General features: G+C 35.9%; 1 protein-coding gene and 1 pseudogene across 2 annotated transcripts; both read left to right on the top strand.

The window, feature by feature from the left end:
- Positions 1-5,489: 5,489 nt before the first annotated feature.
- Positions 5,490-7,566, top strand: LOC108836655 (GATA transcription factor 8). Of its 2 annotated transcripts, none has more exons than XM_018609785.2 (3): positions 5,490-5,647; positions 6,272-6,524; positions 6,620-7,566. In XM_018609785.2, exons 2-3 carry the CDS (start codon positions 6,297-6,299, stop codon positions 7,352-7,354), a joined length of 963 nt encoding a protein of 320 aa, XP_018465287.1. In that variant the 5' UTR covers positions 5,490-5,647; positions 6,272-6,296; the 3' UTR covers positions 7,355-7,566. The 2 variants fall into 2 exon arrangements, with proteins under 2 accessions (XP_018465287.1, XP_018465288.1); XM_018609786.2 differs by having other exon boundaries at positions 5,559-5,690.
- Positions 7,567-18,787: 11,221 nt separating this feature from the next.
- LOC108815611 (3-isopropylmalate dehydratase large subunit, chloroplastic-like) lies at positions 18,788-27,474 on the top strand (annotated as a pseudogene).
- Positions 27,475-27,864: the final 390 nt, after the last annotated feature.

The following is a 27,864-nucleotide window of genomic DNA, read 5'->3' as shown; positions in this document are numbered from 1 at the left end:
CTAGAAAAAAAAAGTTGTAGTAAAAATAAATTTAGAAGAGTATACTACAAAAGAATATATAAATAATCATGAGTTTAAAAAAGATGCATAAGAATTCATGTTTGGTGTTTCTACTACGACAATAATAATTCAAATGATACAACTAGTTTAGATACAATATTAGTATTACTAGTTGAATTGTACCAACACTTGAGTTGTATTGTCTCACATTGGGTGCTAATCTTCTCGTCTCAATGTCTATTTACTTATATATATATTATTCCAAAATAATGTGATTAAACAAGTAAACGAATCTTATAATATACTGTAGGATGCTGAAGACGATCCACTAGAGGATGCAGAGGCCTTGAAGAGGCCAAAGAAGTTGACAAAGCCTTCTCATTTGAAGAAGTCTCTATTTTTTGAAAAGTAATCTATGTGTTTCTGATTTAGTAGTGAGCTTGTGTTTGTCGTAGTATTTTACAACTTGTTTGAACTTGGCATGTTTTTGATATAACTAATACAACAAGATCAAATATGGAAATCTAGTTTGACGGATACAGCTAGTCAATTAAACAAAAGAAGGTACAACAATCATGTTTAAAATGTGCTGCACGTTTAAAACGTGGTAAACACCTCTCAAATGTGACAAACTTATTAACTATTTTTATTATTTCATTTACAAATTATATAATTATTTTAATATTAACTAAACTAAGAAAAATAAACTAGAATACAACAGATAATCAAAACATAAAATCTCCATAATCATAGAGAAAAGCAAAATACCAAAGTAATACAAACTCAATAAAAGTCTAAAACTGAAAATAGATGAAATGAAGACTAACTTACCTTACTTTACCATAGAGTGTTTTGGCCTGAACAAGCAGAAGTTAGAAAAAATAGAAAGATATACGCTGAGACAAAGCAATCCCTCAAACACAAAAGAACACGATCAGTGACCAACATAAAAAACCAAGAAAACGGGTTAGAAGAAGAATAATCAACAGATGACCAAAATCGCCACGAAGTAAGAAGACATATGCCTGATGTACCATAAACACAACCACCAGCTAAGAGGTAAGAAGCACCTCACAAAGTAAACAAACAAAAATAAGAGACACATGTCAGCGAAGAAACACAAAGCACTGGATAGATAAACCAAAGTTCCAAGAGACTAAATTCGCACTAAGGGAAGCAGAGGAAGAAGAAAAACAACCTAAAGGAGGGAGAATGAAAGCCAACCACCGAGAAACCAAGCCCAAGCTTGAGACCAGAAACAACATTCCAAATCTATAAAAGATACACGGAGGAAAACACTATCTAAACTTGGAGCGGAGCTACATAGACGCGAGAATTGATGAAAGCTGCAACGAGATGAGATAAAAGATAAGGAAGGGTGGACGAAACGAAATCTGCCAATCGTGGAACTGTCTTCGAACTATAAAAGAGAACATAAAAGTCAGATCACCAAAAATCAGATCTTAAAATAATAATGTTAAAATAATTGAAAAGAAATAAATACAATTTTAAACGTTGGAACTGTCAATCTTAAAATCAACAAATACCTAATCAACATATGCCTAAATACAAAGTTACTGAAATTCAATATGATTTATATCATAGGCTCACTTCACTACTAATAAATACTATATATAAACAATGACACACTATTGAAAAAAAACACAGAATATATCAACTATCACATATTACTATATAACACAATAAAAACACCAAATAATGCTATTAACAAATAAAGGACCACATAATTACATTATTTAAAAATCATAGTTAACAACAATAAAATAATATTTCGCGTGAAGTACGGACACGCCTCTAGTAAAAAATAAAATAAAAAGTAAATTCATTAAGAGTAAAAGTGGATATTTTGTTTAGAGAGAGTCATGAAGAATAACATAGGTTGTGATAGAATAACCTATAAAGATTATGTCTCATATAAGATTAATGTCCTTTCAATTTTCTAAATAACTTTTAATTGTATTAAAAACTGTGTAGTCAATAGTATTTTATTTTCTATTTTGTAATTAATTAAAATAGTTTTTAATTTATATTTTAATGATGTTTTCTATGCAAAAAGTATTTTTTAATAGTTGTGCTTATGTCTAAAACATACGGAGGGAATAATATAATAACATAATCTTCTTCGCCGGCTAAAGTCTCAAGGGATTGCTCTTTCATCCGCTGGCTTAGTCTCCGGAAGCTATGTGGCTTGCCGGCTTCAGTGTCCCAACAATGTATTCCACCATCATGTCAATATAATCTCTGTTTCGAGGAAAGAAAAAATAGACCACACTTAACGGTGAATCTGCTCCCACAAATTAGAAACGTATAAACTACAATACCAAAGTCCTTGGCAAAGTCTGTGTCTTTTTCTATACTAGTATAAAACCCAAGCAGAAGGTCGCTAGCCCAACTACTTTTTCCTTTAAATAATAGTATTTTTATAGACCAAAATAAGTATAAATACTTTAGGTGTCTTTAGTTCATATAGCATGTGAAGAATCGCTGACAAACTGCTTTATAACAAAACTTCAGAGGTTCATGAATTGTCCGAATCACATCAGTTTCAAATACAAAATAAAATATCGGATAATAATTGAGTATTTCCAAAAAGCTAGTGCATGTGGGTGACCATAGAGTATAGTGAATAATTGAACTGATCCGTTGATCGTTGGACTTGTTGGAGTTGGAGTTGGAGTTGAAGAAGAGCTTGTACGCTTGAGTGAGTCCTTCCCCGAAGAGCTAGCCTAAGTAGAGATTCACACACTACTAGGACCCACAACGCACATGATCTAACGTGGAGATTGTTGCGACGTGTCTGATGCCTATTCGTTTGAGTTGAGAAATATTCATTTGTCAGGAAGAGAGAACTGATCCCAATGCAAAACCACGTGACTTGTTGAATGGTTTATAATTGTTTTCAAATTAGCTCTTAAACCGTGTTTTAATAATCGTTAAAATGTGCGTGGGGCCAATCTCAATCGTATCTTCTCACGTATATCAGACAAAGGTGGGTCCTAAAGAAAACATGGGCTCTTACTTGCTCGCAAGTCACCCGCGCCTATCACCTGTTCTATGTGCACATGGTAATAGCCCTCCACCGACTAGATACGCATATGGTCTCATTGATATCGTATAACATACGTTATCGTATATACGGTTAACCTGTACCAAAAATGTCTAGTTAAAATAAATTATCTAGATCATGCGTCACGGATTTGTATATATGTTATTACTCATGTGTAGAGGTGGCAACACAAAGCAAATAAATAGGTTTAATATACAATTGAGATTTTAACTCTGCAATAAATGTGGATTGAAAAAATTTCCTTTTCTTGTAGATGTTGATATTCAGGTGTAGCTCAGAAGTACTACCACATTCATAGATATGGGGTTTCGCAAACTTCTTACCTACTTATTCATACATGAGTTTGAGTGATTTTATTGGAACAAAAAATAATTTGGTTGGAGAAAGTAGCGTTTTGAAAACAAATCTACTCGCTTTAATCAATATTTGTTGAGATGTATTAATCAATTTTAGATTAATGATCCACATCCACGAGAGAAAGCTATTTCTTTGTGTGCCCCAAGTTAGTAAGTTACACGAACATTTTAGTCCTAACTATAGGTTGAGGTTCAAACTTTTCATTAGCATAATATATATAGCATAATATATATTTGAATAAATAAATCTTATTATTTTTGATATATTGTAAGTGGTCTCAACATACAACCATTGACGAAATCTTATTATACGTACATGTTATATAGTTTATAGTTACATATATAAACACCTTCAGGATATATCTTTTGTCATTTACCCAGTAATGGAGACGTACGAGTCTTTTAGAAGAAAGTGATAGTGTATGGAGTGAAGTCCAAGTTAGTTACTGCAAAATGAAAACTAAAAAGAAGAAAAAAGAAAGTGCAAAAGCAGAGAACCTTAGAAAACCAGCATAGAATTAAATTCGTAGATCATGTTATTATAATTCTTTTCCTTAGGAAAGAGTGTGCTTGAAGTAATGAAACTAAGAGTACAGTCGAAGGTAGCTTAAGAAAATGGTGATATAAAAGATAGTCTCATGGGCTAATATATGTCTAATAATGTGGATTATTTGGCTTTAGATTCATTGTTTCTTTGATTTTTGGTGACTGCACCTGCCTATTAAGTTTATCCGTGTATTTGTATAATTTGGTATCATCATTTTTCAGTAAGACTAGAAACTTAGAAAAGAATCCTTATGATGAAATCTACGACTACCATATGAAAATGATTAGATCTTTTATTATCATTTAATTGATTTCAACACGTTAATGATCAACCTTTCATTTATAGGAATTACTTTAATGGGATCTAAATAGTAAATATTGCATGCCTCTTTAGCTAACTAAATGAAATAGTCCAAAATCTAATTACATATTTTTTAACAATTAATCATTATGTTTAATTAGCTATTGAGTTAATTATTTCAGGAAACATTTGAGGACCCATATATTTTCTGTCGATTGACTGTACATATATGTTAACAAGATGAAGTAATTTTAGATGTCAAAGAAAAGGAAATCTACATATATTTTACAGCTATAATGAATAAATGAAACATGTTAACACGCTGAAATAATTACCGTAAATGTGTTAACACGATGAAGTAATTACTATAAATATGTTAACACGATGCAGTTATTTCTATGATCACGAAGCCTATTGTCTATCCCTTTGTTTATTCTTTAAAACACTTAAATGCTTTATTTCATAAAAAGAAAGAAATAAAGTTGAAGGAGGTTTCCTAAAGCCTACATAAGAAGTAGACTTATATGTATTTTCCAAAATATAATATGTATTTAGAAAAAAAAAATCCACTTTGCTACACGTAGTTTGTGGCATAAACATTGGGAAGAAAATTAATAAATAAGACAAAGTTCGAATATAAAATTGGAATTACATGTACGTGTAAACATCATATATCTCCTTCGTGCCATTTCACCTTCCCATTACCTCATTGACTTTTCTTATGTAGGAGCAAAACCATTACTAGAATAATGCGCGTTATAATTTTACATTTTATTTTATTTTATCATCTAATTAAATTATTTTTTTTTGGTCAAACATCTAATTAAATTATAGAACCCATATTCACTTAATGAAAATTCTTTTTGTTTATTATGACAATTTGATCCTATAAGGTTCATATGTTTATCTTCCGTTACAACACGTAAACAACTTTAATTATTATTATTTTTATCTTTTTAATAAGTTTTACTTAAACCATTGCCTTAAAACAAATATAACTTTTTGAACAACTAAGCAAGGTTTGTGAATAAAAATCATCTTTGGTAAAGTCTCAATGAGAAATGGAACCCACATGAGGGAGGTGAGATTAAGATATATTTTTTTTTTTTCATGAAATTGTTTAGAGAGAGATAAGGAAAGAGACTTCCACATGAAGACAGGGTAAGGTATGGTAAAATACAGCTAGCATCAAAACATGAGAGAGAGAGAGAGAAGTGTCTCTCAAACCTAACTCTTTATAATAATAAGAGAGAAGCTATTGCTCTCCATTATTCACCCATTTCTCCAATCAATCTCTCTCTCTCTTCTTATATTCTATCTCTCTCTCATACGATCTGCATAGCATACGGAACAGAGGTTTGAATTCCCTCTATGACTCTGTTTCACACTCCCATTCAAGGTTTTATTTTTGCTTTTCATCGGGATTTCTGGATGTGAAATGTAGTTTTAAGTCTCTGTAGTCTGTAGTGTTTAAAAATGGGGTTTTGCAGAGTTAATGAGGTGTCGGTGGTGCAATTCTCGGTTTCTGATTTCCTTAGAAGTTAGAACTCTGTTTTTTTTTTTTTTACACTCTGTTTTGGTAATTGAGAAATTTGAAAGTTTGTTTTTTTTTTCTTTTGTGTGTGTGTTAAAAGAAGAATTCTAGAAAGCTAGGTAATCAAGAATGCCTAGTTAGCTGTGACATTTGACTTGTAAGAGCCATTGGTCTATTGCAATTGAATTTGTACTTAGAACTTAGATGAATGGTCCTTGGAGAGCCATTATTTCTGTAACGCAAAAAAAAAAAATTAAAATTAAAAGGTGGGCCAGAGCATATTCATTTTTGAAATTTGATTTTAAAGATGGTTCCAAAATGTGGTTCAAAGTTTTAGAAGAAACTGTTGAGAAACTTCTTCTGTTCAAACTCTTGTCGTTTTCCTCTATATATCAATCATTTCATTACCCTCTTTCTCATTTTTATCAACTTGTTTTTCTCTCCAGCTAATTGCTAAACTGTAACAAGAAGATGATTGGACAAAGCTTCCCTGAGGATCTTGATTGTGGCAACTTCTTTGACAACATGGACGACATTCTTGATTTTCCCGGTGGTGATATCGACGTCGGTTTCGACATAGACGACTCGGACTCTTTCCCTAACATCTGGACCACTCATCACGACACGTGGCCGGCCGCTTCTGATCCTCTCTTCTCTTCCAACACAAACTCTGACTCTTCACCTGAGCTCTATGTTCCGGTCAGTTTCTAGTACCCCAACCTGTTTATTTAAGTGATTATGCACTCTTCTTTGTTTTGACTTTGACTTGTATGTTTCTTTGTCGGAAACTACAGTTTGAAGATATTGTTAAGGTGGAAAGGCCACCAAGATTTCTAGAGGAATCTTTGGTTGAGAAGAAGGAAGATTCGTTTTCAACGAACATGGATTCATCGTCTTCTCATGGCACATTCAGGAGCTCAAGTCCAGTGTCGGTGCTGGAAAGCAGCTCCTCTTCGTCTCAAACGACCAACACAACCTCCCTTGTCCTCCCTGGAAAGCACGGTCGTCCTCGTACAAAACGCCCTCGTCCACATGTCCATGAGAAAGATGGAGTCAAAGACATCGTTGATTCGTGCCTCATCGTTAGAATACCGAAGCAGTTTCTCTCCGACCACAGCAAGATGATCACTAAGAAGAAGAAGAAGAAGGCCAAGGTTACTTCTTCATCTTCTTCTTCAGGGATTGATCTTGAAGTTAATGGAAACATCAACGTTGATTCGTATAGTTCAGAGCAAAATCCAGTTAGGAAATGTATGCACTGTGAGATCACCAAGACTCCACAGTGGAGGCTTGGCCCTATGGGCCCAAAGACACTTTGCAACGCGTGTGGTGTGCGTTACAAGTCAGGAAGGCTTTTCCCGGAGTACCGTCCAGCTGCTAGTCCAACATTCATTCCAGCTCTTCACTCAAACTCACACAAGAAGGTGGCTGAAATGAGAAGCAAGAGATGCAAGGGTGGAAGCCACACAACCGAAGAGAATGATCTTCAAGATTTGATTCCGAACAATGCCTACATTGGTGTAGACTAAAACCAAGAAAGGTGATTCAATTTCCAAATGTTGAAGTGTTTAGAGTTGAGATGAGTAGGGAAGAGTCTCAGTGAGCAGAACAATTTTAGATTTAGAAGAGATGAATTAAGAGGAACAATCAATTAGAGGAGATGAAAAGTTAGAAGAGAATTGATTGTGATTGTATTTTGTATTTGTAGTGTGAATGGGCAAAACAGAAGATTTTGAAGACATTAGAGAACGTTTAGTGTTGAGTTTACATTAAACTAGAGATGTCAATATGGGCATGTTGTTAATGGTCGGCCCGTGTCCAAAAAAATATGGGTCCAAATGGACAGACCCATATTGAACCATAAATATTTTGTGTCCACATGGACAGACCCAAATACATCTATGGGCAATGTGGGCTTAACCATTTGGACAATGGGCCGCCCAATATACTAAAATATCTAGGGTTGGAATATTTGGGGGAAAACACAAATCATTCACGTATCCTTCTATTTCTCTGCGATTCTCTTTCGATTTTGTGATTCTTCATCTTCCATGTCTTTGATTCTTCTTCCTCGTGTTTGATTCTCCATAGATTCTTCTTGGCCTTCATTCTCCTTTGATTCTTCTTCAGTTCTCTTATCCGCCTTCTGATTTCTTCATCATTGAAGGTTTGATTTCGTCATCTTCAATTTGTGTTCTGGGTTTTCACTATCATCTACTAATATTTGTGTTATGGGTTTTCATTATTAGATGGATCGGTGATTCGCTTGTAGCTTCTCGTTTCTCGGTGGCGAGTGGGATTACTGGTTTACTGATCTACGAGATCTCACTGTAATCCACGATCTGCTTCCCGTCTTTGATCTCAACACAGCTTATCTTTCTTGTGAGTCAAACACTCACTCTATTTTTATTTTTATGGGTTACTGGTTTTGCACTGTATTGTGTTATGTGGATTTACAATACAATTGTTATTATGCTTGTGTGTATTATAGGTTCAACAGTTGCTGGTTTGCTCATTGTTAGTGTTTTTGTGTTGTCTAGTGACAAGGTGAAGCTTGTGTGTCTAGTGGAGACTGAAGCTGTTGCACATCTACTTCTCTACTACATCTGATTGACACAATCAAGGTGAGTTCTCTTGTTGCCTTTTGTTACTGTGAGTCTGTGAATTTGTGAACTTGTGTGTGATGAATCTGATGCTTTCTCTTGTTTTTTAACTGATGCTTTCTCTTGTTTTTTAACTGATGCTTTCTCTTGTTGCCTTTTGTTCTCTATTTTGTAGATGGATGGAGATACTCTGAACCTGAATGATGATGACTACTTGAGTAATGAAGACATGGTGGCTGAGAATGGAGATGATCAGAATGCAGAAGCTGATTTGAATGCAGAAGCTGATTTGAATGCACACGATGATTCTGTAACGAGTGATGCTCAGACTAGAGGTAACAATCGTAGACACTCGCCATGTTGGAAGAATTTTGATATCGTAGGAGATAGGTTGCCTGATGGTACTCATAACGTTAAGTGCAAACACTGCAACAAACCCTACAACTTAGATTTAAGTAGGAATGGAACCAATACTATGCTGCGTCATTCAAAACGGTGTTCAAAGACTCCTGGAAGTACACCTGGTAGTAATAGGAAGCTAGATATGATGGTCTTCCGTGAAATGATGTCTCTTGCTATAATTGAGCATAATCTTCCGTATGCATTTGTCGAGTATAGAAGGGTGAGAGATGCTCTTGCTTATGCGAATTCAAGTATTGAATTCTGGAGCAGAAACACGGCTGTATCTGATGTATTGAAGATTTTTGAGAAGGAGAAAGCTCATCTCAAGAAGGTGTTGAGGGAAGTTCCTGGTAAGATCAGCTTCACCACTGATCTTTGGAGAGCCATCACAGTAGAGGGTTACTTGTGTCTGACGGCTCACTATCTTGACGCAAACGAGAAGCTACAAGCGAAGATTGTGTCATTTTGTGCGTTTCCTCCTCCTCACACTGGCGCAAGCATTGCAATGAAGTTAATGGAGATATTGAAGGAATGGGGCTTGGAAAAGAAGGTGTTCTCAGTAACTGTTGACAATGCTAGTTCAAATGATAATATGCAGGGGTTTTTAAGAAGACAGCTTCGCAGAGATTTGGTATGTGATGGTGAATTTATGCATATCAGATGTGTGGCACACATCTTGAACCTGATTGTTCAAGATGGACTGTCAGTGATTGGTGAAGCTCTAGAGAAGATTAGGGACAGTGTGAAGTTTGTAAGTAGTTCAGAGTCTAGGGGAGATATGTTTGAAGCTTGTGTGGAAACAGTTGGGATTAAGAATAATAACAATGCTGGTCTTATTTTGGATGTGTCCACGAGGTGGAACTCGACTTTCTCGATGTTGTCTAGAGCAATTGAGTTCAAGGACGCACTGCGCAATCTCTCTGAAATTGAGCCAAGCTACAAGTGCTGTCCTTCCGATTTGGAGTGGTCTAGAGGAGAACTTATCAAAGAGTTTTTGTCTCCTTTTGCTGAGATGACAAAACTGGTTTCAGGCTCTAAATACCCTACGGCGAACTTATACTTTATGCAAGTATGGAAGATAGAGAGTTGGTTGAGAGAGCATGCGACTTCAGAAGATGAGGCAATATCTGAAATGGTGAAAGTCATGAGGATTAAATTCGACAAGTACTGGGATGACTACAGCGACATCCTTGCAATTGCTGCAGTCTTGGATCCAAGATTGAAGTTCAAGTGCTTAGAGTACTGTTATACCTCTCTAAACCCGTCAACAAGCAAGGTTAAGATTGATCACATCCGTAAAAAGATGGAAAAGCTGTTTAAAGTGTATAAGAAGAATACAAAGGCCACTACCACAACCACTTCAGAAACATCAATTGAGAACAGTCTACCAGTCGGATATGGGGTAAGTTGTCACTTGTTTTGCTCATTGGTCACTTGTTTTACTCATTGGTTTGCTATTAATCCCTTTTTTAAATGTTTGTATTGCAGGGGTTTTATGCATTCATTACACAAAATGCAGCAGAAGGAAAATCAGCACTAGACGTCTACTTGGCTGAACCGCCCATGGATTACTCTGCCTTTCCAAAACTTGATATATTGAGATACTGGAAAAACAATAAATCCAGGTTTAAGGAGTTGTCTCGTATGGCGTTTGATGTGCTTTGTATCCCCATTACCACTGTATCTTCAGAGTCTTCTTTTAGTGCTGGAAGTCGGGTACTTACCAGGTACAGAAGCAGGCTATTACCATCCAATGTTCAAGCTCTTATCTGTACAAGAAACTGGATTCGTGGGTTTGAACCAATGAGTAAGTCGTTTTTCCTTGCTTTTGTTAAGTCATCTTCTTGCTTCTGTTAAGTCTAGTGTGTATTGTCTTATTGAGTTATGTATTGAGTCTCATCTTTTGTATCGAGTAGTCTCATATGGTTCTTGATGTGCTAGGTGATTCTGAAGATGAAGAGGAAGATAATGAAGGTGGAAAAGAAGAAGAAGAAGAAGAAGAAGAAGAGGAAGAGGAAGAAGAAGATGGTGGAAGGAGGAAGAAGAAGAAGACAAAGTGAAGTCGATGTGTTTGTGTCAACACACTGTGTCTGTGTCAACATGATGGTTTATGAGACAATGAAGTTGTGAACTTGTGTGTCAAATGTTTTTTTTTTCTTATCGAATTGAAACATGAAGTTTTAAGATTCTTATCAAAATGTATCATGAAATTTTTTTATTGAGATTACAGGATGATTTATGAGACAATTGAAGTCTATAACATTTTTAAAACTGAAAAATTAAAATTCTTTATATCTCTGAAACTGAAGCTGAAATTAAGCTGTTAAAATTAAGTGGACGCCCATGGACAGCCCAAGAAATTATGGTCTTATTTGGTCATGGTCTCATTTGGACATGGTCCTATTTGGGCTTCGCCCAGAAATGTCCAGCAAAAAAATGAAGCCCATTCGGACACGCCCAAACCCACCCGGCCCGCCCAATTGACATTTCTCTTTCAATTCTTTGTATTTATATTGTGAGGATGATTTTGGTAATTAATTTGTTTAGCTTAAGGTTTATTTTTTTTATTTATGTTAAATCATATTTTATAAATTGTTAATTATTAAATGGTTTATATTTTTACCTTTTATTTTGATAACTAGATGCTAACCCTTGTTCATGCACGGAATGAGCTTTTTTTTTGTAGTAATTTTTGTTCATTAAATGAGTTTAACATTTAGCAACACTATAACTTTTATTGGTTGTAAAATGATGAATACAAATTTTCTCTTAAATGTATCACTGTCATTGAAGATTTAACTCATTTTAATTATTTTAAAGACAATGCACAAAAGAAATTAAGTTTTGGGGCTGACACAAATCACCAAAACCAGATAAGCAACATACTGCAAAATGATGAAAGAAGATTAGGTTTTCTGCTCTCTATTTGTTTACTATTGATTCTCCAGAAATGATTTCATTTTTTTCTTCTGAATGAATTTTAAATTTTATTCATCAAAAAACCTTTTTACATCAAAGTGTAGACCTTTGTAAGGAAAGACATAAACTGAAACTCAAAAATTTCTATAGACTTTCACTAAACTCTCAATCCTCCAAGAAAACACAAATCTCCAACCTCATACTCTTGTGCTAAACCAATATTGAAGAGCAAGCTCCATCCCCTTACATCCTCTTGATCTCAGTAAACTTAGCTTATTTCTGACCTCTTTATCAACAAGCTTCTTCACTACAATCACAGGTAAAGGCTTTTCTCCATGTTTGATTTTGTTCCTTTCACGCCATATCACATAGATAGCAACTTGAAAGGCATATCTCATACAAAATAATCTCCTCATATCTCTCTCAGGCCTCTTGAGCAAATCCAAAACAGAGGTCCAGACTGTCGTATACAAATCCCCCACAACGCCAAGAACAAGATGCTCCCATAACTGAGAAGAATAAGCACACTCAAAGAAGAGGTGACTTCTGGACTCTGAAGCATGTTTACACAAAACGCAAGTATCATCAATACCACTATTCCAACGCGCAATCCTATCCATAGTAGCTAGCCTATCCAACATAGCTAGCCATGAAATGAAAGCGTACTTAGGAGTGGCTTGCGAGAACCAAACTGCTTTGGCCCAATCTGTTTGTGCATAAGTAGACCGAGTCAAGAGCCAGGTCTCCTGAGTAGAGAATACACTTTTAAAACCTGAGCTTCCTTTCCAAAGACTGAGATCATCCACATCTCCCCTCACCCTCTCTTTCACTGCTTCCAACTCCAAAACTATGGCGTTTAGAAACTCAGTGCGATGCCTTCTTCTTCTAAGCACACCAATCGCAGCTTCCGCCACAGCAGCTTCATTACTTATCCCCAATACAATAGGTCCTCTTGCACCTAAGGAGTCAAACAGAACACCTTCAGTAGACCAGTTATCGTACCAAAAGGAAGTATTACACCCGTTCCCCACTTCCTTCTTGTAGAAACCTTTAACAATATCTTTAATTTTGATCATTTTTCTCCACATCCAAGAACCAGCCTATGTATCTTCCTTCACTTCCCAAAAACATTTATTCTTTAGCAAATTATTTTTTATCCATCTCCCCCACAAAGAGTCACCAGTCAACATCCTCCAGATTATCTTTAAAACATAAACTCTGTTCACTTCCCGTAGTGACCTGATTCCCAACGCTCCCTCACACTTCAACTTGCATACATCTTTCCAAGCAACCTTTGCCCCCGAGGACTTAAGCACTGGACCGGTCCAAAGAAAAGAGACACAAAGTTGCTCAACCTCCTTGATACATTTACTCGGTAATCTGAAGACATCAGCCCAGAAAATTGCAATGCTCACCAACACTGCTTTGATCAGTTGTAATCTGCCGGAATAAGAAAGATATCTGCAAGTCCATGTATTGATCTTGCTACGGATTTTTTCCACCAGTGGTAAATAGTCTTGCCTTCTCATACATTTAGTCATCAATGGCAAGCCTATGTACCTCACAGGAAGACTTCCTACTGCAAAAGAGAAATTCAACAAGATCCTGCTCCTTTCATCTTCTGAAACCCCCGCCATATAAAGAGTCGACTTTTCGATGCTAATCTTTAACCCCGACCACTTAGCAAATTCTTCAAATACTGATAAAGCCCCCTCAATAGAACTCTTGGAACCCTCCACAAAGACCATTAGGTCATCAGCAAAGCAGAGGTGGGTTAAAGAGATTGACTTACAGCTCGGGTGGAAGTTGAACTTCTTCTCCTTACAGCTTTATCGATCTGAAGAGCAAGCATATTCATGCAAAGCACAAACAAATATGGTGATAAAGAACATCCTTGACGAAGGCCTCTTGAACTCTGGAAATAGCCCGCAAGTTCCCCATTCACTTGGATTGAGAATGAAGAAGTAGTTATACAAAGCTTTATCCAATGAACAAATCTCCTCAGAACTCCTAGAGCCTCCAAGCTTTTCAAGACAAAATCCCACTGAACTGAGTCAAACGCTTTGGATATATCAATCTTCATAACACACCTAGGCGTGATGTCTTCTCTATGATAACCTTTTACTAACTCCGAAGCTAATAAGACATTTTCCATCAGAAGTCTTTCTTGGATAAACGCAGATTGATTTGCTGTAATAATCCTCGGCAGAATCACTTTCAGTCTATTTGCTAGTATCTTTGATACAACCTTGTAAAGGACATTACAGCATGCAATGGGCCTGAAGTCTATCATCTCCATCGAGTCTAACTTCTTAGGAACCAAAGCAAGCACTGTTGAGTTAACACCTTTAGACAAGAATCCGTATCTGAAGACCGACTGAATGGCAACCGTAAAATCCTTAGAAAGCACCGACCAAGACTGCTTAAAGAATTCACAAGGAAATCCATCTGGCCCAGGAGTTTTATTTGATGGCATCGCAAATAACACTTTACGTATCTCTTCCTCCGTAGAATCCTTCTCCAACCCCCTACAATCCTCCTCAGAACATCGGAAAGAAAGAAGCTGCTCAAGATCCTCAGTAGTAGCCCCTTGGTAATTTTCAGGCAATTGGTTAAGAAAGCCTGAAAAAAACCTTTCCGCCTCAGCTTTTATCTCCAAGTGTGTAGAAGCTACACTACCATCCTCCCTTCTAATCTCTCTAATAGTATTCTGAGCTTTCCGAGATCTAATAGCATTGTGAAAAGTTTTATTATTTTGATCTCCAATCTCCAACCAATGAAGCTTTGCACACTGCTTGGGATGATCCTCCTCTAGCCCCGCAACATGTACCCATTTCTCATATGCTCCTGATTCCTCACGTACCAGATCATCTCTTGGATTCAACATCGTTTGTTTCTGCTTCTCACATAAGATATCATAAGCCTCTTTAGCCCTTTTAGTCAGATTACCAAGCTTCTCTCTCCCAAGGTCTCTGATTAAAGGCTTCAGATTCTTCATAAAGGCTTCAGATTCTTCAACTTCTTAGAGAATCGAAACATCGCCGAAGTTGAATGAAACAGTCTTGGTGTAGTATCCCAATACCTCTTCACCATTGGCAAAAAACTATCCAGCCTCCCTACAGCATATTAACATATTTGAAAGGCCTTCTTAGCTTTTCAACAGGCGGCAGAATCTGGATCTTGCAGCGCATATGGTCAGAAAAACCACCAGGCTCAAATACTGAATAGGCATCAGGGAATCTCAATATAGCCACTTCATTCATTAAAACTCTATCCAATTTCTTGCATATTACACCTTCATCACGCTTATTACACCAAGTGAGCCTTGGACCCTGATATCCCATATCAGCAAATCTACAATGCAGAACCACTTTCTGAAACTCCCTCATACCTTCAGAAATTCTTCCTTGACTATACGACCCAGAACTTTCCTCAACATCTAAGATCTCATTGAAGTCCCCCGTAGCCAACCAAGCTTTATTTTGAAACAAAGCTGAATCCTGATGATGGTAAAGATCATCCCACAACTCTTTCCTTCTACCGAGTTACTAGATGAAAGAACAGAAAAAGACCTCCTGACCTTTCAATCCAACCGAATGATTTCATTTTCTACATCTGTAAAATTGTACTTTCCTTCTCGTTTCTATTTCACTGATATGAGTTTTTTTTATTCGGTGAATTCGATGAATTACATAAGTGTCAATTTAAAAAAATAAACATCTGTAAAAATTAGTTCCACTCCACATACATATCTAAGAATCAAAATTTTGAAGAAAATCACCGACAAATTATATTCACAGGTTAGTGTTCTAATCTAATATATCAAGTTGTTATAGAATATAAGTGCAAACTCGAAATATAAATGTTTGTCTAGTATATATTCACCAGTTCGGTCTAAAATCATTTAATTCTAGAATATTAAAACAAATTACTTATTTTATTAACCTAGATTTTGAGGTTTAGTTACTTAAGAGTATACCGTTAAAAAAATAATAATACTTTACAATTCTAGTATATGTAAACTATTGTATAAACTAAGAACTGTTTTATTTATTAAATTATAAACCTGGAAAATTATAAAAAAATAGTTCAAATATCTCTTCTTACAATTATAATAGATCGATATGGTATTAGGGAGATACAAATATTAGACGAATGATCAAATCTCTAATTCTTCGAACAAACTCAAAAGGAAGTAACTAGAATATTGTTATGATATTTCATTAAAACTTTTGATGAATAAAACTAAGAATAAATTATTTAATCCAAATGTATATATATATATATATATATGTATATATATATATATGTATGTATAGTGCTTCCAATATTAAAAATCACTTTGATTTGAATTTTTTTATTTCTGAGATTATCAGGATGAAAGAACATATTAGAAACCACCTATTTTAAAAAAAATTGCATACATAAAAATATATACATTAGAGTAAACACATAAATCAAAACCAATACCATTTATTTATTTACAATCATTTTTTGGTAAAAAATCAAAATAATTATTTATTTACTTTATATGGTATATATTAAACTTTGGTTATTTACATAGACATATATATAGTATATTTTAATATAAATATTTGTTATTGACACTTCCTACTCATATAATTTTATTAATATTTGTATATTTTTTGTAACAAAAAAATTAACCGTTAATCACGAAAAAATTAGTTTGAGATTTTTCAATACAAATTTCAAATTAAAATATTAAAATCTCAATAATTTTTCAATGAAAATATTGAAATTAACATATTTTTATATTTTATGTAGTAGATAAATATCTATTAGCGAGACTTCATGTTCATATATTTTCTGATCATTTGATCATTTGTATCTCGCTTGAACAAAAAACGAATAAACCATTGATCACAAAAATTTCAGTATAGAACTTTCAAAATTTTCAGTATAGAAATAATTTATAGTCAGTGTAAGAAATTCAAGATATCACATATAAGAAAATTATAATTTTTATTATATGCTTAATATGATTGTTAGTTTCTTTTAAAATATAAAATTAGACAAAAAAGAGAGGATACAAAAATTGTTATCAAATATGTATGATTCATAACTATTAATTGTAATATATGTTAATCATATTAGGTGATTTCGTAGCTTTTATTTAAGAAAAATAATTGAGAATATTTTTTATACACTATTAATCAATATTATAGTTAGTTTAATAAAAATATATACATATATATATATATATATATATATATATAGACTAATTTATTTTTCTAAGGATTTTAAAAATCATCATAGTGATGACATGTGGCTACAAAAACATGTTGTAATGCTTTATGATTAATATATAAGGGATTTTAGATGTCCGAACCAAAGCCCAAATGTTCTCCAAAGTGATTGATATCGACGAGTAGTTCCCTTTCGGGGCTGATAAATGAAGCATAAAACATAGCTCTATGTAGATAGTTTATTTAGCTACCCTCAAAGTTATGGTGGTTTTATGTCTCGTATAATCACTTTTGATATGGACAAGTCTTGTTACTTCAGTATGATGGTTAATTGGAAAAAATTTCAATGACAATTGAACCAACATATTTTAACCTACCATACTTTAGTTGAAATGTGTTTGTCTTTCCTATACAATAATGGCAAGATAACCTCTCATGAGTAGTCCATCATGAAAGTATCCCGTAAGTCGAATAGTCGCTAATAGTACACATAAGCATTACTCACACGTAAAGTTTCTTCTCAAACAACTATCATACGTCCGAACATATGTTTTGGATGTTTAGAACCAGGGGCTAATATACTCAAGAATATAATTCTCTTTTCATAGACATATCTGGATAAATGTTGTACGTCGTCAGGATTACTGGACACATAAAGTATTGTCTTCCAGACATTCCAAATGGCTAAATCCATCTGTTCAAAATCAAGATAAACATTTTGAATATTTCTAACGAAATCAGTGTGTATCGTATTGAAGTGTTTCCGTGCACTTTCATATGAGGAATGTGTGATTTCGCCATCCGACTGAGTATGTTCGGCATGCCATCTCATCACTCCTGCAGTCATCTCAGATTGATATAATATTTTCAACGTATCTGTAATACGTAAGTACGACGTCCTTTGGTACGGTACTCTATTCCACCAATTTTTTTTACAATTTATATCGTGGCTTCTTGAATAATTGACACTCTGACAACTCTACATCTTTCCTCCAGTATATTATGCAGGTGTTGATACACACATCTATCATCCGCGAAGGTAAGCCAATAGTATAAACCAGTTTGTGAATCTCATAATAAGATTTAACAGACAAGTTATTTTTTGGAAAATACTCTTTAAACAACTCAGCCCATGCATCCATACAAACTTCAGGTAAATTATGATAAGTTAGATATACCTTCTCTGCAACCTTCGTAGATTGGCTGATTCGTAGCATCTAACATTTCATGAAAAAAATTTGCATCCAAGTTAGGTTATTCTACATTATCTACTTATGTGCAACTGTTGAAGTTGTTTCGAGAAATGCATGTGTATCTAGGTCATGCATTTTATCATGATCTACCATCTGATCATGATGGTAAGCTGTTTCATTATGCAAATGACACAGTTCTTCACTATTACAAACATTCTCAAAATGACTACTACCTCTAGGTTTATTCCCACTATAACCCTTTTCATGTTGAAACAAAATATAGTATTGTGGAATAAATCATCTATATACTAAATGCTTCCATACTGTTTCACTATGAGGAAATTTTGTATTTTTGTACTTACCACAAGGACATAACATTTTACCGATTTTCTGCGCGATCAGTATATTTTTGGTCTTGTACATGAATATCTCTACCCCGGTAAAAAAATGTGTGTTACCATTTTATTGGAATCTTTATGTGTAATATATCCAACTTCGTATCTCGAAAATATTTCCACCAGATGCCATTTTCTCTTTGCATATGTTTTTTTCTCTGTTTGTGTTTGTTTAGAAAGAGAGGAATACCATATTTTAGGAAATTTGCTTCATTCTGTTTTGGTTTCTAGATGGAAGAAAAAATGAATTATGCAACGTGGTTGTGGATGCTGGGAAAGAATGATGTCATCCCTCCTGATGCGACAACATTTAATTACGTTGAGGTATGTATGTGTCTTGTTTTCTCATAAATAATATTTTTGTCAATGAAGATTATATTAAGGTATTGATACTCTTGTTCTTATATGTTTTACAGAATAGGACATCTGACCCTTTGTGCCTGTATATAGTGATAGAAATGCAAGGTATATTCACATAGTAACCTACATAATTTTGTGAATAGTGGGCACATCAAACATGAATTTCTTGTATCTCTATATGATAAATTAGTGGAGCAAATACCTCAGTATTCTCAATATGTAACTCAACATGTTTTCAATCTATTGTTCGTATAGGTAATGCAACATGATATAATCACTTGAAGTATTCCTAATTTTTATGTTTTGGTTTTGGATTTCTCTCTACCGTTATCACTATGTAGTTTAACCTTTCCTTTTATGATCATATTCTTTTGTTGTTTTGTTTCATAGCTTTGTAGCAGATTCTAAAGTAATGTGTCGAGCGTGTTGTGGCTAAGGTAGGTTTCTCACGGTTATTAATTTTAACGTTGAGTTAGTTTTGCCACATGTATGATAACTGATTTTCTGTTTTCTATGTTTCTTATAGCCTCACTCTCCTGTCAATCTGGCTCTAGCAAGAAAATGCAAATATATGAAAATTAATAGAAAATATATCGATTCTTGTACTGGTGGGAAGACAGAAGATTTCATGGCTGCAGCTAAACTTTTCCATGCAGCAGTAAGTTCCACTTGTTTTTATTTGTAATTGACACATTTTTACTCGATTTTGGACAAGAGGCTACAATTTTGAAACTTACAAAACAACCTGTTATCCTTTGTTCTTGATTTAAATCAAAGGCCTCATCTAGCTGATATGTTTATAACAGCCAGTAATAGTTCTCCTAATTTTTAGCAAACATTGTTTTGCGCGTTGTTTGTCTTTGGATGAGTTATTTTTCTGTTAATTATTTGTCTCATGGAATATATGCTTTGTGTATTTCTAGGGAAAGCAAGTCAAATTCCCAAATTTTCGTGTCCCAGATACTCAAAATTTAGCAATACATTCTAACATTATTACTACTTTAACTGTTTTTAACTTGGTTCAATCACATAAACATTACCAAATGCATTGTATCTATCTGCTCATGTATTTAGGTGTGGATGGACGTGTATGCCCTCCCCCTCCCGGTGCCTGGAGCAGGTGGAAAAATATGTGCATAGAGATTCGAAGAAAGTTGGGTGTGTGATACACTAAAAATGAATCCTATACTACTGTCAGTGTTGCAATATTTTAAAATTCAATTTCAGAGGAATAGTTACACTTTATCTTTGGTGGATCAATACTTAGCTAAAACAATTATGAGTTTTTGATTTTAGGGTAAAGTACAAAACAAGTAACACAGTTAGTTATTGAATTCAAATTAAAGAGAAGTGATTAATTCGAGTGATTTCAATCGCAAACCAAAAAACTATTCATGTTCAAATCAGGACAAGACTAGAACTCGGAACTCACAGTTAAAGCAGCACACTGTCATGTAGTTGCTCCTTTCACCGATCAGTCTCAGCGTCTAAGATGTCTCTTGGTCTGAGATCTGATGGTGATCACGTTTAGTTTGAAAAATGTGTTGCTTGTGGATGGGTTGCACTGTCATCTGATATCTGTCTCTCATTTAAATAGAGAGCAACAAAGTGTGTTTCAGATTACTGATAAACTGTGCTTGATCCAGGACCGCATTACCAGGACGCTGATTGGAGTGGCTGAGTTGGAGAATGGACTTTACTTTCTCCGAGGGATGGAATTTGCTGGAGCTGTGCATCGAACATGAGCTGTTTCTCGAGATGTATGGCATTGAAGTTTAGGACATCCCCTACCTAGAGTCTTAGATTTTCTATCTATTTCTGATTTGCCTGCTGATAAGGCTTTGCAAAATAAAGCCTTGTTATTCTTTTCCTACAAGTTCTAATAAAACCTCAGCTGCTTTTAAATTGATTCATTGTGGTTTGTGGGGACCGTATCGGACACAGTCTCGGAATGGTGCAAGATACTTTTTGACACTGGTCAATGATTACAGAAGAAGTGTGTGGCTGTTCCTCCTGTCGACAAAACAGGATGTAACACAGAAAATAACAAAGTTTATTGCCACGGTCGAAACTCAGTTTTCTGCCATCGTTAAGATCTTGCGCAGCGACAACGGAACCGAGTTCACCTGTATGTCGAACTACTTCAGGTCTAAAAGCATTATACATGAAACTTCGTGTGTGGGAACACCTCAACAGAACGGTAGAGCAGAACGGAAACATAGACACATCCTGAATGTGGCTCGTTCAATACGATTTCAAGCTTCGTTACCAGTTGAATTTTTTGGGCGAATGCATCTTGACAGCTGCATATCTGATTAACAGGACACCTAAGCCTCTATTGAATGGAAAGACACCTTTCGAAATACTATATAATCGACCTCCACCAGTCATCACTTGCAGACTTTTGGATGTCTCTGTTTCGCCCATAACCAGAATTACAAGGGAGACAAATTTGCCTCGCGAAGCATACGTTGTGTATTTCTTGGGTATCCGAATGGGAAGAAAGGATGGAGAGTTCTTGATCTTGAAACTGAAAAAGTCTTCTACTCTCGAGATGTTGTGTTTCTAGAATCAGAATTTCCATATGCTGATAAATCAAGTTCATCATCTGCATCGATAGAACCTGTTTTGCAAAAAGAAAATGATTTAGTGACTCTCGATGATGAGTTTCAGGATCGACCTCCTTCAGAGATACTTGATATTGCAGAACCAACTGGACTCGCAGAATCGAGAAGTGACTTCCCTTCTCCTGCTGTCTCATCATCATATGCTGGAAAAGAAACACTTGACTCTGAAAATGGTGGAGTTGATGAAGATAATACTCTGCCGCCGTCGCCTGATAACTCCGTCACGTTTGCGGAATATACAGAAGCTCCTACGGTCTCTTCTGTTCAGACCTCTCAACCGGCACAATCTCCTCAACAAATGTAAGTAATACAGCTTGGTAGAAGACATCGACAGAAGCAAATTCCGCCTAAGCTCCATGAATATATCTTGAGTACAGTACGTATGGATCCGGATCCGGATCCTACATCGGGTCGTTACTCGATTTTGACTTATGTTGACTACTCTGTTTTTTCAGTTAGTTACTGTAAGTTCCTAGCTGCTATCACAACTGCATATGAACCAAGAAGCTTTAAGGAGGCTATGGAGGATGAAAATTAGCGTTTTGCTTCCCGAGACGAAATAGATGCACTTGAAGAGAGTGGAACTTGGGATATTGTGACATTACCAAAAGGGAAAAGGGCTCTGAGCTGCAAATGGGTTTTTCGGTTAAAGTTTTGAGCCGATGGCACGCTTGATAGATATAAGGCTAGATTGGTTGTATGTGGAAACAATCAGGTCGAAGGAGACGATTATAACGAAATGTTTTCTCATTAAATGTAGTCTACATGAAACTTCCTACTGGATATCGTAGTTCAGAGAAAATAAGGTGTGTTGCCTGCGAAAATCTTTATATGGACTTAAACAAGCTCCAAGGTGTTGGTCCGAGATATTGAATTCTGCATTGGTGGGATACGGTTTTATCCAGTGTTTGTCTGATTATTCATTATTCACGATGGAAAGTGGTTCGAAACGTCTACATGTACTAGTCTACGTTGACGATTTGATTATTTCAGGAGTACAAGAGAGCTTATTGCTGAGTTTAAAGAGTATTTGGGCACTTGTTTCCACATAAAAGATTTGGGAATCTCGAATATTTTTTTAGCATCGAAGTAGCTCGAAGTCCAACAGGAATTTACTTGTGTCAAAGAAAGTATGTACTAGATATTCTAACTGAAACATGGCTCTTGGCAGCGAAACCTGTCTCTTTCCTTTTGGAACAAAATCATAAACTTGCTCTGAATGAAAGTGAATACTTGAGCGATGTGAAGCAATACAGGAGATTAGTTGGCAAGCTCATATACCTGAGCAATAAGACCTGTTCTTTCTTATTTGATTCATGTGCTATCTCAGTTTATGCACAAGCCATGGAAGACACATTGGGAAGAAGCCATCCGTGTAGTGCGATAATTGAAAGGTAGTCTTGGCCAAGGCATCTTGTTGAGAGCTGATACGGAGCTGCAACTGACTGCGTGGTGCGACGCAGACTGGGCGGGTTGTCCGCTAACACACAGGCCTCTCATGGGTTGGTTAATCCAACTTGGAGGTTCTCTTATTTTTTGGAAGACTAAGAAACAACCTACGGTGTCATTGTCATCGGCTGAAGCGGAATACAGAGCAATGTTGTTTACTCTAAAAGAAATATTATGGTTACGAGAACTGCTCAAGGGGCTTGGTGTTGTACTCAAGAAACCTGTTCCTCTCTACTTTGACAATTAGGCTGCGATACACATCAGTCAAAATCCGGTCTTTCATGAGCGAACAAAACACGTGGAAACAGACTGTCACTTCGTGCGCGACGAGATCGTCAAGCGAACCATTGTCACACGATATGTGTATACGAAAGATCAACTTACGGATATATTTAATAAGGCTCTTGGGAATCAGTCGAGAGTTTGAAGGTTTCATGGACAAGTTGGGCATTTGCAACCTCAATGCTCCAGTTTGAGGAGGAGTGTTAAGGATATATTCATATCTTCGAAATATATTCAGTAGTAGATAAATATGTAAAGTTTATATTTTCGTTTTAGGAAAGCATCGATGTATATATGTGTGGTCATTGACCCAAGAACTCAATAAGAAAGCCCTTTACACAAACTGTTTTCTTGATAGCCTCGCTCTGGATCGTCGCTCTGTCGCTCGTTTGAGTTGCTGCGACCATGGCAGCTCGCTCTGACACGCTCGTTCTAGCACTTGTTATGATCTGAGACTCGGACGTTGATTTCCTGTGAAGTGGGGCTTTTCTTGGTCGCAACGTGACCTCGATCTAAAGACCGTCGAGTCTCCAGCGGCTACACCTCCTCGCTCTAGCTTTCTCGCTCTGACACTCCAGCTTCTTCAATCCGCTTCTGCAACTCTTCTCCGTGTCGTCTTGCTCTGCCAAGGTCATCATGCTAAGCTCCGTCGTGCTCTGGGTCGTTCTCTGCTCGTCTGCCATGCTCAACCACGAGTTCTCCATCTCCACTGTGAAATCAAAGCACGAACTCACTCGTTGTCGTCAAATCATTGCGCCTCCGTTGAACTATGAATCCTCGGTTGCCATGATCCCATCCTCCGTCGTGTTCCGTTTTTTTCTTCACCGAAGTGCAGGCCTCGCCGTGGGGATCGAATGGAGAAGAGCAACAATGGAGAACTTAACCAAGTGCTCGTAGCTTGGTGGTAAAGGAGGTACAGCTGTACTGCCCGCCACCTGGGTTCGAGCCTTGGCCATAACGGATTTAACATCCCTTCCGTTGGGGCGCTGGACCCACTTCGGGGGATAGTTGGGAATGTGGCTGCCCAGATGCCAAAGTTATCAAAAAAAAAAAAAAACAATGGAGAACTTTAGACTATTTGCAGATCGGGTCCTCAGCTTTCTTGATTAATTTTGGTTTTGGTCCAAACTCTCAGATGGTACATATATCCCCATAATTCAGCCCTGGAACTTTTGGAGGTGCAATCTAGCCCTTCCTGTAATTGCTGAAAGGTCCCTGATCTTTGTATTTCTTTCATTTTGGACCCAAAACGTCATGAATTGAAGAAACATCCTTACGATTTCACCCAAACTTTCATATTTGCACTTTAGCCCATGTTTTATGCAATTATGCATGCAAATGCAATATATACACGTAATATGCAATCTAAATGGTCAATATGGAATAAGATGAGATATTAAAAACCTATAAAACATGAGATATCAACTCTCCAACACTAATCATTTAATTATCCTCAAGTAAACTAAACAAAAAAACCAAGAAGTAAGAGATATGAAGATGCTTCATTATAACTTCAGTGAGAAATAAGCTCAGTGTGCTCCATTTCAACCTTAGATTTATCTTCAAGTTTTCCATTCGCCATCCAGGTTTATCCTTAGTCGCATAGTCACGAGTCTCAACCATGGTTACATCATACCCTCCTCATTTGAAAAGATTTATCCTCAAATCTGTATCTCTACATCAAAAGGAAACAAGTAAGAAGCGAGACAAATAATCAAGAAAATAAGCATGAAAGCAACATCAAAGTAAGGTTTTGGACATAAACTTCCTTGCAGTCTCCTTTTTAGGAAGTCTCCTTCTGCTATGGCTTCTTTCTGCTCTGATACTACTTGATGAATCCCTTATGATGAGATCCTTTTGTCCCTGACTCTTTTGATGGAAGATCTGATGGTTTGATATAGAAATAGGTTGATTTAGATGGTGATAGATGGTTTGATGGGATAATCTTCAGAAATGATTTATAGATTGATCAGATCTTGTATAAATGTGTCTAAGATCAAGAGAATGAACTTTGTTGTGATCAAAGACAAGTTTTGCAATCCGAGAATGAATTCTTTAACAATCAGTGTTCAAAGATGAACAAGAGATTCACAGATTTGAAAGAAAGTTTTGATAAAAAAAAAAGATGAATCTGTTTTTCAGAACAAAAGAGAATTGAGGTATAGAAGAAGGAAATCGAAAAGTCCAAAATTGTAGAAAATGAGAAAATCTTAATTAAAACTAAAATTGTCTTGAAAACTCAATAGTCCTTCACTTGAATTTCGATCTGGTTTGGTTCTGGCTCATACAAACCATGCAAACCATTGCTTCCTTCAATTTCTTGGTTTGTGATCTTCTTTTGGGCTGAGAAAAATCCAAACTCGTCCATGAGTCTGATCACATCTTTTACAACTTGTTTGACATATTCTTCATTATAAATTGAGTGAGAAATAAGCTCAGCATGCTTCATTCCAACCTTAGATTCATCTTCAAGTTTCCCATTCAGCCATCCAGGTTTATCCTTAGTCGCATAGTCATCAGGCTCAACAATGGTTACATCACTTAGACTAAATATGAAACCGAAAAAATAAAGGTAAAAAGTTGGTTCCTTTCGCACGGCGCCAAAACTTGATACACTAAAAGTTAATCTTATGCTACTGTCAAGTTAACAATGTTGTTGTCATATTTTAAAATTCAATTCCAGAGGACCAGTTACACTTTATCTTTGTTGGATCAAAATACTTAGCTAAAAAAATAATAGGTTTTTGATTTCAGGGTAACATACAAAACAAGTAACACGATTAGTTATTGAATTTCAAATTAAAGAAAAGTCAGCCTAGGGTGATTAATTCAAGTGATTTCAATCGCAAACCAAAAAACTATTCAGGTTCAAATCACAACAAGTCTAGAACTCGGAAATCGCAGTTAGAGCAGCACACTGTCGTGTAGTATCTCCTTTCACTGATCAGTCTCAGCGCCTAAGATACTGTTGTGTAGTTGCTCCTTTCGCCGATCAGTCTCAGCCCCTTAGATGTCGATTGGTCTGAGATCTGATGGTGAACCTTAGCGTACAAGTTCGATCCATTCAAATAAACACCCTAGCATCTACTTTCAAATGGCTAGGGATGATATGCTCATTCATACTAGATCTAGCCATTTATGTCACTTTTGATGCATAGGTTGACCTAAGATCGAATGCTAGGTGATCAGATTAGCACAAGCTTTAAGTACAACATGAAAGAAGACTATTTGTATTTTGCTTGTGATCTAGCACTCTACACTCTAGATCAACTAAGCCGACTACTCAGTCATAACACAAGATAACAAAGACTTTGATTCTGAATAATACTCCATGTAAAATAAAAGAGATAAAACAGATGGTTCAGGATAATCTTCTCTAGGCGAGCCAGATGGAGTCTTATCTCATATAAGTTGCAAATCCCAAATCTCAAACTCAGAGTCTATAGGTTCTTGTGTAAAAGCTAGTGTAGAAAAAGAAAGTAAAATGAAGAATGGAATTTTTATATGGAGGTGCCGCCAGCTAGGGTGGAAGATCGAAGACTTAGGACAAAATCTCGAAATGAAATCTTGGTTTCCATAAATATTGGGAGCAGTGTAGCGCTTTTTCTTTCATCAGGCTGCTCTGTATGGTTTTGCGCGGGAAACATCAGTTTTGACTTCTTTTTCTCATTCAGGCGTCTCTATACCTACTACGGACCTGTATCGATTCGAAATGAAATAAAAAACTCGATAAAAACTTTAAAACCATTAAGAAGATATATATACAATGTGTCAAAGACACAACATATCAGTGTGACACACCAAACAGTCCTAGCTGTAATGCCTGCTTTGGTGGCCCAGCAGACGCCTTCGCTCGTTTGAATGAATCTCAAGTACACATTTGTTTATCTTTATGTGCTTCACTTATTCTAGAAAACGAGTAGATCGTGTGAAGTCTATAAATATTGAGTTACTCCTAATAAAACTAATCACGAATCTGTCTGAATTAGTTTTATTTTATGTTGTAACTGCTATTGTTAGTTCAATTTATTGATGGCAAATAAGCTCATCCTGTCACAATTTCTTTGTTAACTCTAGGTATGTGTTTCAACAACGAACGTGAGCTTCCCGGATCGGATGGTACACAAAGAAGAGCAGATTTACTTGGCTTCTCCCTGCACGGCTGCAGCTCTAACCGGCCATGTCATAGACCCAAGAGAGTTTTTTCAGTAGGCAGGGCCATTCCTCATATGTTGAAAGTCCTAAACAATTTAGTAAGAATTTTTTTTAAAAATTCTTACTAAATTTGGGAGCTTTTTTCTATATAATTTTTTCTTAAAAATGGTGGACCACCCCTGGCAGTAGGCTAACAATGGCTTAAAGAAACATAATGCTGCATAGAGAGAAAATCGTTATCTGATGTGCAATGTGAACCTATTTATGCATGTTTTTTTCCTTATTTTGCTCTTAAATTTCATAGATTCAACAAGCAGTACTATGGTTAAACGTTTATGTTCGAGTTTGAAAGAATAGAGATACTGAAAGAAGTCAACGCTCATAATCTAATACTCCCTTTGTTTTTAAAAGATGTATGTTCTAGAAAATTTTTTTGTTTCAAAAAGA

This window comes from Raphanus sativus, chromosome 7 (genome assembly GCF_000801105.2).
Source record: "Raphanus sativus cultivar WK10039 chromosome 7, ASM80110v3, whole genome shotgun sequence".
NCBI classification, from domain to species: domain Eukaryota; kingdom Viridiplantae; phylum Streptophyta; class Magnoliopsida; order Brassicales; family Brassicaceae; genus Raphanus; species Raphanus sativus.
Note: the sequence above shows the minus strand (reverse complement) of the source record. Positions and strands in the feature narration are given on the sequence as shown.